We start from the raw sequence: 14,761 nt of genomic DNA, 5'->3' as shown, positions 1-14,761 counted from the left end.
ACTTTCCGGAGCTGGGCTATGATTGGTCCCCTGGGACATGGGTGGCATTTTTGATTGGTGATATCGTATAGGCAAATCCACTTCCAAAACGGGACAAAAGAGCGAGTTGCTGACATGAGATTTCTTGGTCGATGATGATCACTCGCATTCTGTACTTCTGAGACTCGCATTCGGGAACCGCGGACAATGGACGGAGCCAAGAGATTTCCCGCGGCCACCATCATTGAGGCCATGGACAGCTCGCGGATTCATCCCGATGCATCATGAATCGATGAACAAGATGACACTTCTGAGTATATATAGATAGCGGCCGAATCTTTAAGCAAACTCAATTCAACAGAAACAAGAATACTATCACAATGATTCCTTCTTCCTTTGTTGACGTTATTGTTATCGGCGCCGGTCTCAGTGGCCTCCAAGCAGCTGTAGACCTCGACAAAGCCGGCCTCTCATACATCGTCCTCGAAGCCAATGATCGGGTCGGCGGCAAAACTCTCTCTGTCCCAAGTTCTTCGAAAAGCGATGGAATAGTCGATCTAGGTGCTGCATGGATAAATGACAGCAGCCAAAAAGAGATGTACGCCTTGGCCCAGGAATTCGGCTTTGATCTTATCGTCCAACGAACCGAGGGACTGTCACTCGATCAGTCGAATGGAACTACGCATGCCATTCCCTACGGTCAATTTGGAGATGTAAGTTTGTTTGAGTATTGATGTACTTGACTGACTTTCAAGTTTACGGATGAGCAACTCGCTGAAATTGTCGTGATCTTGACGAAACTGCAAGAATATGTTGATCGATCTAATCTTGAACACCCTCACCTCGGACCCGATGCTGAGAAGCTTGACTCCATGACAGCTCTGGAGTTTGCTAGCAAAGAATTTGGTCAAGGCATTGCTAAGGTTCTTGTGGCGATTTTGACCCGGGATCTCCTTGGCGTCGAATCGAATGAGCTTAGTGCTTTGTTTCTCATTAATTACATCAAGAGCGGAACTGGTCTTGCAAACATATCCTCCGACAGAAAGGATGGAGGCCAGTACTTGCGTAATCGCCAGGGTGAGTCCCTTACATCCGATTTGAACTTGAGCTAATAGACCAGGTAATGAGAGGTTTGCAATTAAGCTAGCTGCTAAGCTCTCCAAGAAGAACATCAAACTCAACTCTCCCGTGGTCAAAATTACCCAAGATAAGAAGGGATGTACCGTTAAGACGAAGAGCGGTCATAAATACCACTCTAAGAAGGTCATACTTTCGGTTCCGACATCTCTATATCCCAAAATCGACTTCGAGCCTCACCTATCACCAGCCAAGAAAGAGCTTGGTGACTCAACAGAACTCGGCTACTACTCAAAGTCCATCTTGGTGTTTGACGAACCCTGGTGGCGCAATACCAATCTCTCTGGTGTATTGACATCTATGGATGGTCCTATTTCATTTACTCGAGATTCCTGTGTTCCTGAAGACAAGCAGTACAGCATTACTTGTTTTCACGTCGGTCAGCCCGGGCGAAAGTGGTCTAAGCTGCCTGAACAGGAGCGCAAGGACGCAGTGGTGAAGCAGTTCAAAGACGCCTTCGGTACAGTTATCGACAAAGTCCCTGAGCCTATTGACATCATGGAGAAGGACTGGCTGAAGGATCCTTGGTTTTTGGGTGGACCTAGCCCAGTGATGAAGCCTGGACTGCTGACTGGTGCTGGAACGTCTATTCGTGATCCCTTCAAGAGCATTCACTTCATCGGCACTGAGACTTCTGTTGTTTGGAAGGGGTATATGGAGGGGGCTATTAGATCTGGCATTCGAGGTGCTCGTGATGTTATTGAGGCACTTGACTGATTGGCTTATCTATGAGTATCATTGAGAACGATTGGACGAAAGACGACATAGGTGGCAGCTAGAACTATTGCGTGGCTTCTCCTGTGCATAATGAGAACGTCTGCTTTCTTCACCTCGCCTTGCTCACATTGTAACCTCGTAAAAACATAAGTTAGTATTTCTTCTACTAGCGACTTCCTCTGACATCTTCTTCTACCGACCATTTCTGCATTATGTGGCGGCTTACGTGCATTAGTGCTGACTGTGAGGGTTCACTCAACGTTGGGACGCAAGTCCCCAACTTGCGCTGGGGCTCTTATCTAGGACTCCTAGGACTCATGTCCCCGCGGGAAGATCGAACAGTATTCCGACAATACGGCATCCACAGCTGTGGGTTTCCACCCGAGTTGAGACTTTGGCCTACATGCTTTTCACGTCCCAGTAAGACAACTGGTCCAACCTCTCAGTCGTCATTTCATCAGACAAGAGATCTTTCCAGCAGCAGGTATCCATGTATCTTCAGGCAAAATGTCCGACATTCGCGAGATCGACGAAGTAATCCGAGACACGAGAAGAGCTCTAGATCAGATGCCACGGGAACACCATGACAGGGCTGCCTATCTAGATGATCTTGGGGTCGCACTTGGAGACCGATTCTCCATAACAAGAAACCCAGCCGATCTCGAAGAAGCCATCCAAATTAGTAGAGAAGCTGTCAACATGACACCAGTGGATTCCCCAGACAGGGCTGGGCGCCTGAGCAACTGCGGAATCCGACTCGCAGAGAGATATTCCGTGATAGAAGAAATTAGTGATCTGAAAGATGCTATTATAATCATGCGGGAAGTGTTAGAGGTCACTCCCAGCGATGATCCTGATAGAGCTATGTACATGAACAATCTTGGTACTGCGCTCGCCGACCAATACGCCCAGACTCGCAAAATGGCGGATCTCAACGAATCTATCTACATTACTCAGCAAGCCATTGATGCAGCTGTAGAAGATTATTCGGACCGGCCCATGTACCTGAACAGTCTTGCGCTTCGTCTTGGGGATAGATATACGAGAACAGGAGACGGTGCCGACCTGGATAATGCTCTGGGTATCATACGAGATGCCATCTACCTAACACCAGACGACTCCCCGGATCGGGATCTATACTTGAATACTCTAGTCATCCAGCTGGGACGGCGATACTCAAGAACAGGGAGAGTGGATGATCTCCAAGAGTCCATCCGAGTTGCTCAGGATATAGTCGATACAACGCCATCCGACGATCCCGACCTGCCAATGTATTTAAGCAATCTAGGACTGGCACTTGGGGATCTATACTCCATAACTGGTGCAGATTCGGATATTGAAAATGCGATTTTTGCCTTCAGGGAAGCCTTTGATCTGATCCCGGAAGACTCGAAAAAGCGGGCGATTTACATGCACGACCTTGGTAATCAATTTGGACGCAAGTACTCCAAAACAGGAGCAACAACTGATCTCAAAGAGTGTCTCCGGCTTATCAGACAAGCGATCGATTTGGTAACGACGGATCACCCAGACCGAGCCAGTTGGCTTAGCAACCTTGGTGTTCGTCTCGGCGAGGGTTATTTGAGGGAAGACACCAGCGCAGACATTGAAGAAGCCATTCGAGTCACCCAGGAAGCAATCGAAACAACGAAAGTAACGGCAGACAAGGTCACATATCTATGTAACTTGGGGAATCGACTTGGGGAGAGATATTCGATGACCGGAGACGCCACGGATATTGAGAACGCCATCGAAGCTACAAAGGAAGCAATCAGCCTATCACCGGCCGATCCCGTCACGAACGCTATGTGCTTGCTCAGCCTTGGCAACCGATTCGGAGACAGGTACGACGTAGAGGGAACCAAAGCCTATCTGGATGAGTCTATTCGCATTCTGCAACAAGCGGTTGATACAATGCCAGAGAACCACCTAGGCAAGGCTCTGCTCTTGAATAGCCTCGGTGTTCGACTGGCAGCCAGATATACCTCTGTCAACGCGACAGACGACCTTGAAAGCGCCATCGAGATGACAAGGCGAGCGGTTGAGATGACTCCAAAGATCAGTCTGAGTAGAGCGCTGTTTCTGCATAATCTTGGAGCATCCCTTGGCGATAGGTACACCAGGATGAACAAGACAGCCGATCTGGAGGAAGCGATTCGAGTCGCGCGGGAAGCAGTCAACATGACTCCAAGCGGCCACCCTAATAGGGCAATGTATCTGAAGGGCCTTGCAATACGACTAGGAGATAGATACTCTAGAGAGGGCGCAGGCTCGATGTCTGATCTCGACGATATTATCGAAGCGGCCAGTGGAGCAGTTAATGCAACACCAAGTGTCCACACAAAAAGGCCTGTGTATCTGAATAGCCTCGGTATCTGGCTCATGGAAAGATACAAAAGAGTAAAAGCGACGACAGACCTTGACGAGGCTATTCGAGTTTTGCAAGAAGCAGCCAACGCGACGCCAAAGAGCCATCCTGAAAGGGCTAGGTATCTCGTCAACCTCGGCACCGGCCTTGACCACAGGTATGCGAGAACACGCGATTCTGCTGACCACGAAGGAGCTCTCTCTCAGTTCCAAACAGCCCTCCGCGACCCAAGCTCTCCTACCATCGATCGCATAGCAGGTGGTATAGCAATTCTTCAGATCTGCAGCACCACTTCGGACTGGGAACAAGTATGCGACGCTCTAGAAGTTGCAGTCAGTCTCATACCAAAACTGACAGCGCGGTCTCTCGAAAACCCAGACAAGCAGCATCTGCTTGGCCAGGTCGTTGGCCTAGCCTCCAATGCCGCAGCGGCGGCTTTGAATGCTGGAAGAGGTCCGACTGCTGCACTGAAGTTCCTCGAGCAGGGTCGCGGGGTGCTTGCGACGGCGCTGGAGGAGATGCGGACGGATGTCATAGAGCTGCAGGCCAGGTATCCCGAACTTGCAAAGCGATTTGTCAGCCTTCGAGACGAGCTGGACCCTCCAGTCGCGCGTGATACCTTTAATCAGGATGACCACGGCGGGTTTAACGATCAAGCTAGAGCGACTCGGCGCTACGACGCGGGCAATAAACTCGATGAGGTGATTGCTGAGATTCAGAAACAGCCTGGATTTGAGGACTTCTTGGCTGCCCCAAGCGAAGCAGAGTTGAAGGCTTCTGCGAGCTGCGGTCCCATAGTCGTTATAAATACCAGTGAGTACCGTTGCGATGCCATACTCGTGGAGCAGCACCAGATACGATCCGTGCAGTTGCCCAAGGATATGGAGAAAGAAGCGCGGAATCGTGACCCTGGGAAGATTGAGACCCTGGAATGGCTTTGGGACACGGTCGCCCACCAGATTCTCGATGCCTTGGGCTTTACTCAGCGTCACGATCCGTCGCTCGAGAAATGGCCGCGCATATGGTGGGTTGCCACAGGTATCATGACCAAGTTCCCACTTCATGCCGCTGGCCGCCACGACAGTGAATCAGCCAGCGTGCTGGACAGGGTCATGTCATCATACAGCTCCTCTATCAAGACAATCATACAGAGTCGACGACGTGGTCATGAAGCAGCTGCATCAGCCCCGGCCCAGGCTCTTCTCGTCGCTATGAAGCACACGCCAGAGCAGACCAGCCTTCCTTTCGCAGCCAGAGAGATAGAGGTGATCCACGACTTGGTCAAAACGATGCAACTGGAACCTATCGAGCCAGGACAGCACAAGCATGACATCATGGCACACTTGCCGCAATGCAAGGTGTTTCATTTCGCTGGTCATGGCCATACAGACGGTCACGATCCAATGAGAAGCCGTCTACTTCTGGAAGATGGAAAGGAAAACCCTCTTACAGTCGCGAATCTTCTTGAGATAAACCTCCGTAAGCATTTGCCCTTTCTTGCTTACCTCTCCGCATGCGGGACGGGCCAGATTAAGGATAGGAGATTCGTCGACGAGAGCATCCATTTAGTCAGCGCTTGTCAGTTGGCGGGCTTTCGGCATGTTATTGGTACTTTGTGGGAGGTTAATGATGAGCTGTGTGTGGATATGGCGAGGATAACGTATGAAGGTATGAGGGATGGAGCCATGGCGGATGAATCGGTGTGCGAAGGGCTGCACAACGCAACTCGGCAGCTACGAGATCGTTGGCGCAACATGCCGATGAACTCGGTAGCCAGGAGTGCAACTGATGGTGATCGAAGGCCAAGAGATATTATTGCGTGTGATGACGACGAGACCAGGCCATTACATTGGGTTCCTTATGTTCATTTTGGCGTGTGATTTACTTCTGCTTCAGATGCTGGTGTTGAATGCTTAACACCAATATCCGTTGCTACATTGAACTGCATGCTATTGCCCTTGATCGGACCACCCATCAGGGTTGTACGTAGCTAGATTCTGAAACCCAGATTGTTCCCTCTGGAGTGCACTCAACTTCTCCTTCAAGTACTCCCTCTGGTTCTGATGAATCCTATCAAAGCTCAAAAGAAACGTGACAAGGAACAAAAAGTCCTCAACTCTCGCTTCGGCATCCTGTTCTTCGCCTGGTCCAATCGGTAGTGCCAACACGTCGGCCACAGTACTCGTAATCTCGAACAGCTTCTGCAGAATCCCAGATCCATGCAGACCTATACTCTCAACCCTCTCTAATCGAAGGACCACATTGCGGAGCTGAGTCGATAGTCGCTGTGCGGGGAAATGCATCGAGAAGCCCTCATGAGAGTTCTGCGGTGGTGCAGACTGCAAGAGGCCTTGAGATAATGCCAGCTGCCAGACGAGAATTCTCATCCATAACCGCGTGATGAACAGATCCACATGCTGAAGCTCCGTTAAACCCCAGCCACTCGATACCAACGCGTTATCCGTCTCTGCAGCATCAATCTCATCCTGGTCAAGTTGAGCTTGTTTATGCTCAATCCATGCAGCAGTCATTTCCGGAGCTGTGGCCTGTGGATCCTGTTGAGCTCTCCAGTGGGCCAGAAACGTATCATCCAGGACGTGAAATAACTCAATCAGCCGGTTGAAGCCTTCGTTCACGTGGGGAGGAAGTTCATGGTCTGTTGCCGGGACACTCGGGCTGAGCGGAGGAAGAATGGCTGGATGACCAGCTACTATTGTGAGGAACCGTTCGTGGATGGAGATCTCGCAGTACAGACGTTGTCGGGTAGCTAATTCGTGGTCGGTTAGTGAAGCATCCTTGTATCGATCTAGGTCGAGCATCTGAATCATTGCAATGGCTTCTCGGAGAATGACAAAACTGCGGTCGAATCGCTTGAACGCCATGAGACAAATCTCCAAGAATACGCACGTAACAATGCGTTTCACGGTCACTGGTAATCTCCCAAGAATACCAACTCCCATCTCAGATTGTCTATGCGCTTTGAAGCTCAGGTTCATGAGTTCTGTGATCCTAACTGGTGCTTCGCCTTCCGAATCCCAAGACGTTTGTGTCAGGTTGATAGTGACAGCAGCATAAGCGTACACAAGCGCCGCATCCTCAAAGCTTTGATCCATCCCCTCAATTGCAGCCACGATCTCCGAAGGGAGAACAATTGGATTGACGGGGAAAACAACGCGTTCATAGTCGAGCAGCAGATTGAGAAAAAAGTCTGAAGAATACGCCGATCCAATACTCGTCGGTATCGCATTATAAGCGACAGGCGAAGGATCATCAGTCTGCGGAGAAGCCGAATTGGACCTTGCATCATCAGGCCTTGTCCCCTCTCGAATCTGCGCTACCAATCGCCCTCGCACAGTTGGTCTTCGCTTGGAGGTTGCAGCGGAGTAGACGCATGCCAGGTTGAGATGGCCACATTGCGAACACGGGACTGAGCCGTTGCATTTGACCTTGCGAACGCGACATGGATCGCAAGCTTTTGAGATTCTTCCGCTCATTGTTTGTTGATTGAAGAATGAAGTGATCGAGACGAGATGCGGAGTCGAGAGGCACGAGATTTATCACGCTAATGAAGTCTGTTGGTATAACCCCACATCGCCACATGCAAGCGAGCTGAGGTCTAGAGCCAAGCCTCAACTGGAGTATTTACTTGGGGTAGTTCCGGCATTTGATACGTCACAGAGTATGGAACGTTTTTGGGTAGATGCTTATATTGTGAAAAAGAATACCCTGTCCTGGTTATCTGAGTTGGCAGCCTAAAGTTTCACCTTTTGGCTAGTAATCACCTACGCAGATACTTCACAGAACATGATAGAGGGCATGCTGAACAATAATTTATCTCTTCTCGTGCTAGTAAACTATGAACCACTAACACTAACATTCCATTGAAAATTCTCATTCTAAACCACCTAAGAAGCACTGCTGTTCACCTTTTCAACGTACACAGCACTAGCCTTTTCCTTTCCAGTCTGGAACTCGGCATCGAGACGCTCAACCTGGGTAGTCTTGAACTGGCGAGCAGGAACTCCACGCTCAAAGAGAACATCGAGCTCACCATAGGTTCGGCCCTTGGGCTCAGGAAGACGGAAATAAGTCCAGACAGCACAGAGGAAGCAAGTTCCGGCCCAGAAGAAGCCAGCCTTGGCACCCCAGTTCCAAGCAGAAGGGTTCAACATGCGAGGAGTGATAATGTTGGTCATGATTCCGACAATGTTGTACGTGTTTCGGGCGAGGACGACGGTCTTGGTTCGGAGACGGGTGGAGGACAACTCGGCGACGAGAGAGTAGCAGACGGGTCCGACGGTCGAATCGTAGGTGAAGGTGTAGATGAGGAGAAGAGATCCGATGGTCCATTGAGCAGCGACGTTGTCACGGCCAGCAAAGGCGACACAGCCGATGGTCAAGAGGAAGACGCACATGGCAAGCTGTCCATAGAGGTAGAGAGTTCGGCGACCGAACCAACCCATGAGGAACCAGGAGAAGACGGTACCAACAGCACCAATGGCATATTGACCAAGAGACATGGAGAAACTATTCTCAACAGCCATACCGGCTTGCTGATAAAAGTAGGTAGAGTAACCCATAAAAGTAGCACCGCAGAGAGTCTGAATCATCCAGGTAACACAGACAATCTCAGTTCGGCGAAGACTGACACCCTTGAAGAGATCAAAGTATGAAGTACCAGCCTGAGCTTCCTTTTCCATCTCGTTGGTGTGAACCATCATGGAGATGGTCTCATCGGGCTTGAAGTCGACGTTGCTGTTGCGGACAGTGAGACGCTCGAGGGATCGCTTGGCCTCTTCGATGCGGCCGCGACGAACGAGCCACCAGGGAGACTCGGGAGCGAGGTAGATTCCGATGATGAGAGGAACAGGCCACATCCACTGCAGAGCAAAGGGAATCTTGTATCCCAACTCGTCAGTGCGGGTGACCATAGCGCGGAGAACACCAGAGGCGATGAATTGTCCGAGAACCCAGCAAAGGTTGACGTAGGTGGTGAGATAGGCGCGGAGATGGGTAGGGCAGACTTCGGAGGCGTAGGTAGTAGTGAGGGTCTGGAAGACACCCCAGGGAATACCGATAAAGATCTCTCCAATGAGAAGCTGAACCAGAGTCTCGGAGAAGAAGATGATGAAGATGAAACCGATGCAGCCGATCAGAGCACCGATGAGAGTCTTGCGATAACCGAAGCGATCAGCAATGATACCGTTGATGAAGAGACCGATGATTTGACCGCAGAGAGTTCCGTTGGAGAGACCAGATTGCCAAGCAGCTGTCAATTGATAGCTACCATCAGGCTGCTCGACACCAAACTTCTTCTGGAAAGGAGGATAAGCGAAGAGGTTGTTGAGGAGGACAACATCAAAACCCTCCATGATGATGCACAGGGAGAGAAAGATGGACCAGAGACAAGCTTTCTTGTAGAGCTTGAAGGACTGCATCAAGCCCATGTTGTGCTCGGCCTCAGTAGCAGCGGCAGCTTCATGGGCGACGTTCTCGTCGACTGGCACCGCAACGGGGGCGATGCCATTGTCAACCTTGTTATCAGGAGACATGGTGAGAAGAGTGATCAATGAAGAGTCGTAGACTGTAGAAGGTGAGAGAGAGTGATGATGATCTGGATGTGAATTAGCGAGCGACACGCGACATCTTATAGTTGGAGATGGATCAAGGAGTTGAAGCTGTCGAGAAGCGAAAGTGAGTGGAAAAACAAGATCTCATTTGCAAAGTTTGGGCCAAGTGTTAGCGTAAAGGGAGTGCTTTCGCGGGGTTGACCGTGATTAGACCGGTGCTAGGCCAGAGTGGTCTAGAATCTCGAGGTAAATGAAGCCGTGTCGGGCCGGGCTTTAAGCCACATTTTAAGGTTAACTCTATGAGGGAGGAGACTCTGGAGCACGGAGGTCTACTGCTTGTGTCTTCTCCCCCATGGGGAGAAAATCATGTAAATCTGGGGTTCGCTCATCGGACCGAGCATTGACGCTTGAGACACAAACGTGGCGGAGATCAGCAGATGCTCGTGAACCATTGAGAGATGAAGACGGGGAAATTAGACTCTGGAGTTCTCGTCGGTCCGGTCAAGAGCCAATCAAGATTCAGCCATTTCGTCGGTCCGAGGTTGCACCAATGGTGTTGGAGTCTGAGACACCATTGACTATGAGACAAGGATGGGTTGCATTAAAGGCGGAAATATCTCGTCGGTCCGACCGAATGGTGCGGGGGAATAGAGAATCGTGATCTGGGGAAGATGAATGCGGGTGAATTACCATCAGACGATATTTAAATCCATCTTAGATCATTGTCTCCTCAGCATCAAGCAAGTTTGTCAATTCATTTGTTTCTCATTTTATTTTCATCGTCACAATGACTGTCAGCAGACGCTCAAAGCAATGGTGGAAGCAGGCCATCATCTACCAAATCTACCCTGCATCGTTCTGCGACTCCAACGGCGATGGCATGGGTGATCTCCAAGGCATCATATCCAAGCTAGACTACATCGCCAGCCTAGGCGTTGATGTCATCTGGGTATGTCCCATGTACGACAGCCCGCAGGTCGACATGGGCTATGATATCTCCAATTACGAAGATGTCTACGCTCCGTACGGTACTCTCCAGGATATGGAAGAGTTGATCCGCAAGACACACGAGAAGGGCATGAAGATTATGCTTGATCTTGTGATTAACCATACTTCTGACAAACACGCTTGGTTTGAAGAGTCGAGACTCAGCAAAGATAGTCCTAAGCGTGATTGGTACATCTGGAGACCTGCCAAGTACTCTCCAGAAGGTCAACGACTCCCCCCGAATAACTGGCGCTCCAATTTCGGCGGCGGTAGTGTTTGGGAGTGGGATGAGACTACTGGAGAGTATTACCTGCACCTCTTTGCAAAAGAACAGCCCGATCTCAATTGGGAGAACCAAGAGACTCGTCGCGCCATTTATGCTTCGTCGATGGAGTTTTGGCTCGACAGGGGCGTCGATGGCTTCAGAGTCGACACCGTCAACATGTACTCCAAGCTCCAAGGCTTTCCCGATGCTCCCATCACCGACCCGAAAGCCAAATACCAACCTGCCGGTCTTCTCTACTGCAACGGCCCTCGCATGCACGAGTTTCTCGGCGAGATGAACGAGATCCTTGAGCGATACGGAGCTATTACTGTCGGAGAACTGCCTCATACACCGGATCTGGAAAAAGTCCTTCGATACGTCAGCGCGAAAGAGAAACAGCTCAACATGGTATTCCAGTTCGACGTCGTAGATATCGGTTTTGGAAAGACGCATAAATACGAGACGACACCGAAGAACTATACACTTCCTCAGCTGAAAGACGCTGTTGGTAGAACACAGAGTCTGATTCAGGGAACGGATGCTTGGACGACTGTGTTTATGGAGAACCATGATCAAGCACGCTCTGTATCACGATTCACAAACGATAGTCCACAGTACCGAGTCGCAGGAGCCAAGCTTCTTGCTTTGCTGCAAGCTTGTTTGAGCGGCACACAGTATGTCTACCAAGGACAAGAAATTGGGTCTGTCAATGCACCAAAGGAGAGTTACCCATTGGAGAACTACGTCGATATCGAGAGTTACCAGTTTCTCGATTTGGTCAAGGAGCGATCGGGTGAGGATGAACAAGAGATTGACAAGGCTTTCAACGCTCTCCAGCACTTGGCTCGAGATCACGCCCGTATACCTATTTGCTGGAGTGACAACAAGCACGGCGGTTTCTCCGAAGCAGCCGAGAAGGCAGGCCAACCCGTCAAAGAGCCTTGGATGCAAGCCCATCCTCTATCACGAGAGATCAACGTCGCATCTCAGCTGAAGGATTCAAACAGCGTGCTATCATTCTGGAAGAAAGCACTGCACTTCCGAAAGGAGTTCTCTGATCTGACAGTGTATGGAGACTATAAACTTCTTCGAAGGGAGGACCCTGAGGTTTATGCTTTTGTTAAAGAGTCCCAGGTTGATGGTTCCAAGGTTGCTGTTGTTTTGAACTTTACTACTGAGGAAAAGACTTTGAGTGCGCTGACGGGTGAAGAGCTTGGAGTTACTGGTGGGAAGGAGGTTAAGCTTGTGCCTATCATGTCAACGCATTCTGGAAAAGAGCAGACTGGTGTTTTGTCGCCGTTTGAAGGACGGGTTTACTTGGTAACTTAGTCATGACATAGAAATAAAGAATAAAGAGCATGTTTCCAAGTTACTATTAGTGTTATCTGCAATCATTGCCTGTCAATTGTCATTAAACGCAATGCAAGCCTTTAGATAGCCACGATCTAGGCTGCATTTATAATACTCCCGTTGCAGGACCCATATCCACTTGCAAACTAAGGTTATCCCCTAAGTTTTGTGTGGTGATTATTAACTTGCGCCAAGACATCCCCAAACCAAATTCAAAGGCTTGCGCCACCAACATCATGATCTCCTGTTCCCACCAATCTTAGCCATGAGCTATCCCTACTCGTGATCCTTCCCTCTGCGCATCTGCAAAGCTCGGTAGCTGTTCTTCAGCAGGCGGTCTAATCCACGATGAATCCCAACACAGCGGTATTCCCTCTCCGGCCTCCAAAACAACATCTTGCGATTCCTGCTGTCTATCATCGGTCGGCTTCAATACGAGCAAATCAGATGTTCCTGCCGCTTTGAATCTTTCCCCTGCAATTTCGCCCTGCACTGACCACTCTAGTCGATGTGAAACACGGATGTTGTACATTCGGAATGAGTGCGTGAACTCGGATTGCACAGATGTCCATTGTTGAGGGAATCCCGTATTCTGTAGACCGATGCGAAGGTTGATCATTTCTCCGATATCGATGGGCTGCCAATCAGTTGTAAACGGGATCCGTATTGTATCGCCGCGCTGTTTAATGGCTTGATTGAGTCCAAGGTCGATATCTGTGCTTTCTGGTATTTGCAACCCCGCATGGCAAAGAATCGTCGTGATGGTGACAACACAGATGCGTACCGATACAAGGTTGACGTCCTGTGCTACATCTCGAATTGTATCGCTCGTTTCTTCCCAGTTCGGTGATACCAAGAGTCTGAACGGTATCGGTGTTGGGTTATCCAGCTGAACGACCATCGGCACTTCCACAAACAAGTCAAACGCCAACGTAGGATCCTTCGAACCATGGAGAGATTGTTTGATCTTGTCTTTCCAAGAGACCTTCACATTTTGCATCCCAGGAATAAGCCGGTGACTCGAAACAGCACGCTGATGGCGATGTCGTTCAACTCGAAAGTCTGCAATTGGAGGATCCGGAGTGAAGCCTCTGACTTTGAAGGGAAATGTAGCTTCCAATACTTCCGTCTGACCTTGAACAGCCATTATGAGTTTCGCTTTGATGATATATTCGATGACTGCTGCCATATTCTTTGTCTTTCGGAGCGTATATGATGGTGGCATATGGTCGATGGGACCCAAAGGTGTAGAAGTATTGGCGTGTTTTGGAAGATATACAGTAAACGGCCATTTATGCTTCTGTTTCGAAGACTCGATGTGTAAAGGACCCCGGAAGATGATCTTTGGACGATAGCACAGATCGAAAAGTCCTCGGTATTCTTGGGAGCTGTTGCCGATAACTCCTATTGTCCTCCCTCGGCCAAACATGCAAATGCTCAAAGATGCATCTGGACTTATGGTATGAAATTGTCGATATACATGGCCAGTAATAATATCACCTGGGATATACGTATCTTGGTCCAGGCTAATACCCAGCAATGGGCCGGATCTGAGAGGTGTATGGATGTTGTTCATTTGAGCGATCAATCGGCATCAGAGGTTAAGTGGAATATCAGAGCTGATGAGAAGTCTTTGACGTATTCAGGGTCAACGAAAAATGCCTTCATTCATCATCAGTTGATTGACTGAGGCACAGCATGACTGCCCCGTGAGGCGCAATGCTCAAATCAAGGCTGAATTGCTCGAGGTGTCCAATCGCAAGCGTGCATGGGTCGCAAATGACACTCTTTTGGGGGCCAAAGTAATAAAAGTGACTCTTGGCTCAGGCCAAGCAATTCCCCTGGCGTTGTGAGTTTCAGGTATTATCACCTGATAAAGCCAAAGGCGCTACAGGGTGTATCAGATCAAAGCTGCTTCAAGGACAAGGCCTTCTCGAGACCTTCTTTTATAGGAGTGCATATGCTAGCTAGAGGGCTCACGAGATCGAGCTCATTAAGAGAAGAGAGTTTAATATTCTTCCGCGGTACAGATAGATCATCCCGACACGCTGTCCGAAGTCCGGGCTGACCGAAGGTTGGGTGACTTGCCCTCTAACATCACCTATTGCACCTGATCAGTGGTGGCGGAATTAATCAAGCTGCGACAGTATTAATGGCATGCCCTGAAAGCACTTATAATAATTGCAATGATTACTATTCTGGGGTTTTAAACATTTAAACAAGCATTTCCAATTTTCGTAATGTCAACACTTAAAGGCCAGTATGCATTCGCAGACTTACAGTTTGGTCATAGTCGGGAATAATTAATAATCATAATGACATCCACTTGAATTTACATAACTCTGCCGGTTGGGGTCGTACAAGTCCGGAGAAGTGGGTCAGCGTAGT

The 14,761-nt window shown here is 49.4% G+C and overlaps 6 protein-coding genes across 6 annotated transcripts; 3 read left to right on the top strand and 3 right to left on the bottom strand.

Moving 5' to 3' along the window:
- Window positions 1–351: 351 nt before the first annotated feature.
- FOIG_04699 (uncharacterized protein) lies at window positions 352–1,833 on the top strand (the record flags this gene model as incomplete). Its single annotated transcript, XM_031202993.1, has 3 exons — window positions 352–692; window positions 735–1,056; window positions 1,100–1,833. The coding sequence occupies exons 1-3, from the start codon at window positions 360–362 to the stop codon at window positions 1,831–1,833; spliced, it is 1,389 nt and encodes a 462-aa protein (XP_031066572.1). The 5' UTR covers window positions 352–359.
- A 507-nt stretch (window positions 1,834–2,340) lies between these two features.
- FOIG_04698 (uncharacterized protein) lies at window positions 2,341–6,081 on the top strand (the record flags this gene model as incomplete). Its single annotated transcript, XM_031202992.1, has 1 exon — window positions 2,341–6,081. One exon carries the CDS (start codon window positions 2,341–2,343, stop codon window positions 6,079–6,081), a length of 3,741 nt encoding a protein of 1,246 aa, XP_031066571.1.
- A 58-nt stretch (window positions 6,082–6,139) lies between these two features.
- Window positions 6,140–7,711, bottom strand: FOIG_04697 (uncharacterized protein). The gene has a single exon (XM_031202991.1). It carries the CDS (start codon window positions 7,693–7,695, stop codon window positions 6,151–6,153), a length of 1,545 nt encoding a protein of 514 aa, XP_031066570.1. The 5' UTR covers window positions 7,696–7,711; the 3' UTR covers window positions 6,140–6,150.
- Window positions 7,712–8,014: 303 nt separating this feature from the next.
- FOIG_04696 (MFS transporter, SP family, general alpha glucoside:H+ symporter) lies at window positions 8,015–10,198 on the bottom strand. Its single transcript, XM_031202990.1, has one exon. The coding sequence runs from the start codon at window positions 9,751–9,753 to the stop codon at window positions 8,107–8,109; it is 1,647 nt and encodes a 548-aa protein (XP_031066569.1). The 5' UTR covers window positions 9,754–10,198; the 3' UTR covers window positions 8,015–8,106.
- Window positions 10,199–10,426: 228 nt separating this feature from the next.
- Window positions 10,427–12,387, top strand: FOIG_04695 (glucan 1,6-alpha-glucosidase). The gene has a single exon (XM_031202989.1). It carries the CDS (start codon window positions 10,559–10,561, stop codon window positions 12,350–12,352), a length of 1,794 nt encoding a protein of 597 aa, XP_031066568.1. The 5' UTR covers window positions 10,427–10,558; the 3' UTR covers window positions 12,353–12,387.
- A 245-nt stretch (window positions 12,388–12,632) lies between these two features.
- Window positions 12,633–13,949, bottom strand: FOIG_04694 (uncharacterized protein; the record flags this gene model as incomplete). The annotated part of the gene is made up of 1 exon (XM_031202988.1): window positions 12,633–13,949. The coding sequence occupies one exon, from the start codon at window positions 13,947–13,949 to the stop codon at window positions 12,633–12,635; it is 1,317 nt and encodes a 438-aa protein (XP_031066567.1).
- Window positions 13,950–14,761: the final 812 nt, after the last annotated feature.

Source organism: Fusarium odoratissimum (assembly GCF_000260195.1).
Source record: "Fusarium odoratissimum NRRL 54006 unplaced genomic scaffold supercont1.6, whole genome shotgun sequence".
In the NCBI taxonomy this organism is placed as follows: Eukaryota; Fungi; Ascomycota; class Sordariomycetes; order Hypocreales; family Nectriaceae; genus Fusarium; species Fusarium odoratissimum.
This window is presented reverse-complemented; position numbering and strand designations above follow the sequence as displayed.

Bases quoted from the DNA above. Each gene is read 5' to 3' on its own strand.
- FOIG_04695 (XM_031202989.1), top strand. From the start codon at position 10,559: ATGACTGTCAGCAGACGCTCAAAGCAATGGTGGAAGCAGGCCATCATC.
- FOIG_04696 (XM_031202990.1), bottom strand. From the start codon at position 9,753: ATGTCTCCTGATAACAAGGTTGACAATGGCATCGCCCCCGTTGCGGTG.
- FOIG_04697 (XM_031202991.1), bottom strand. From the start codon at position 7,695: ATGAGCGGAAGAATCTCAAAAGCTTGCGATCCATGTCGCGTTCGCAAG.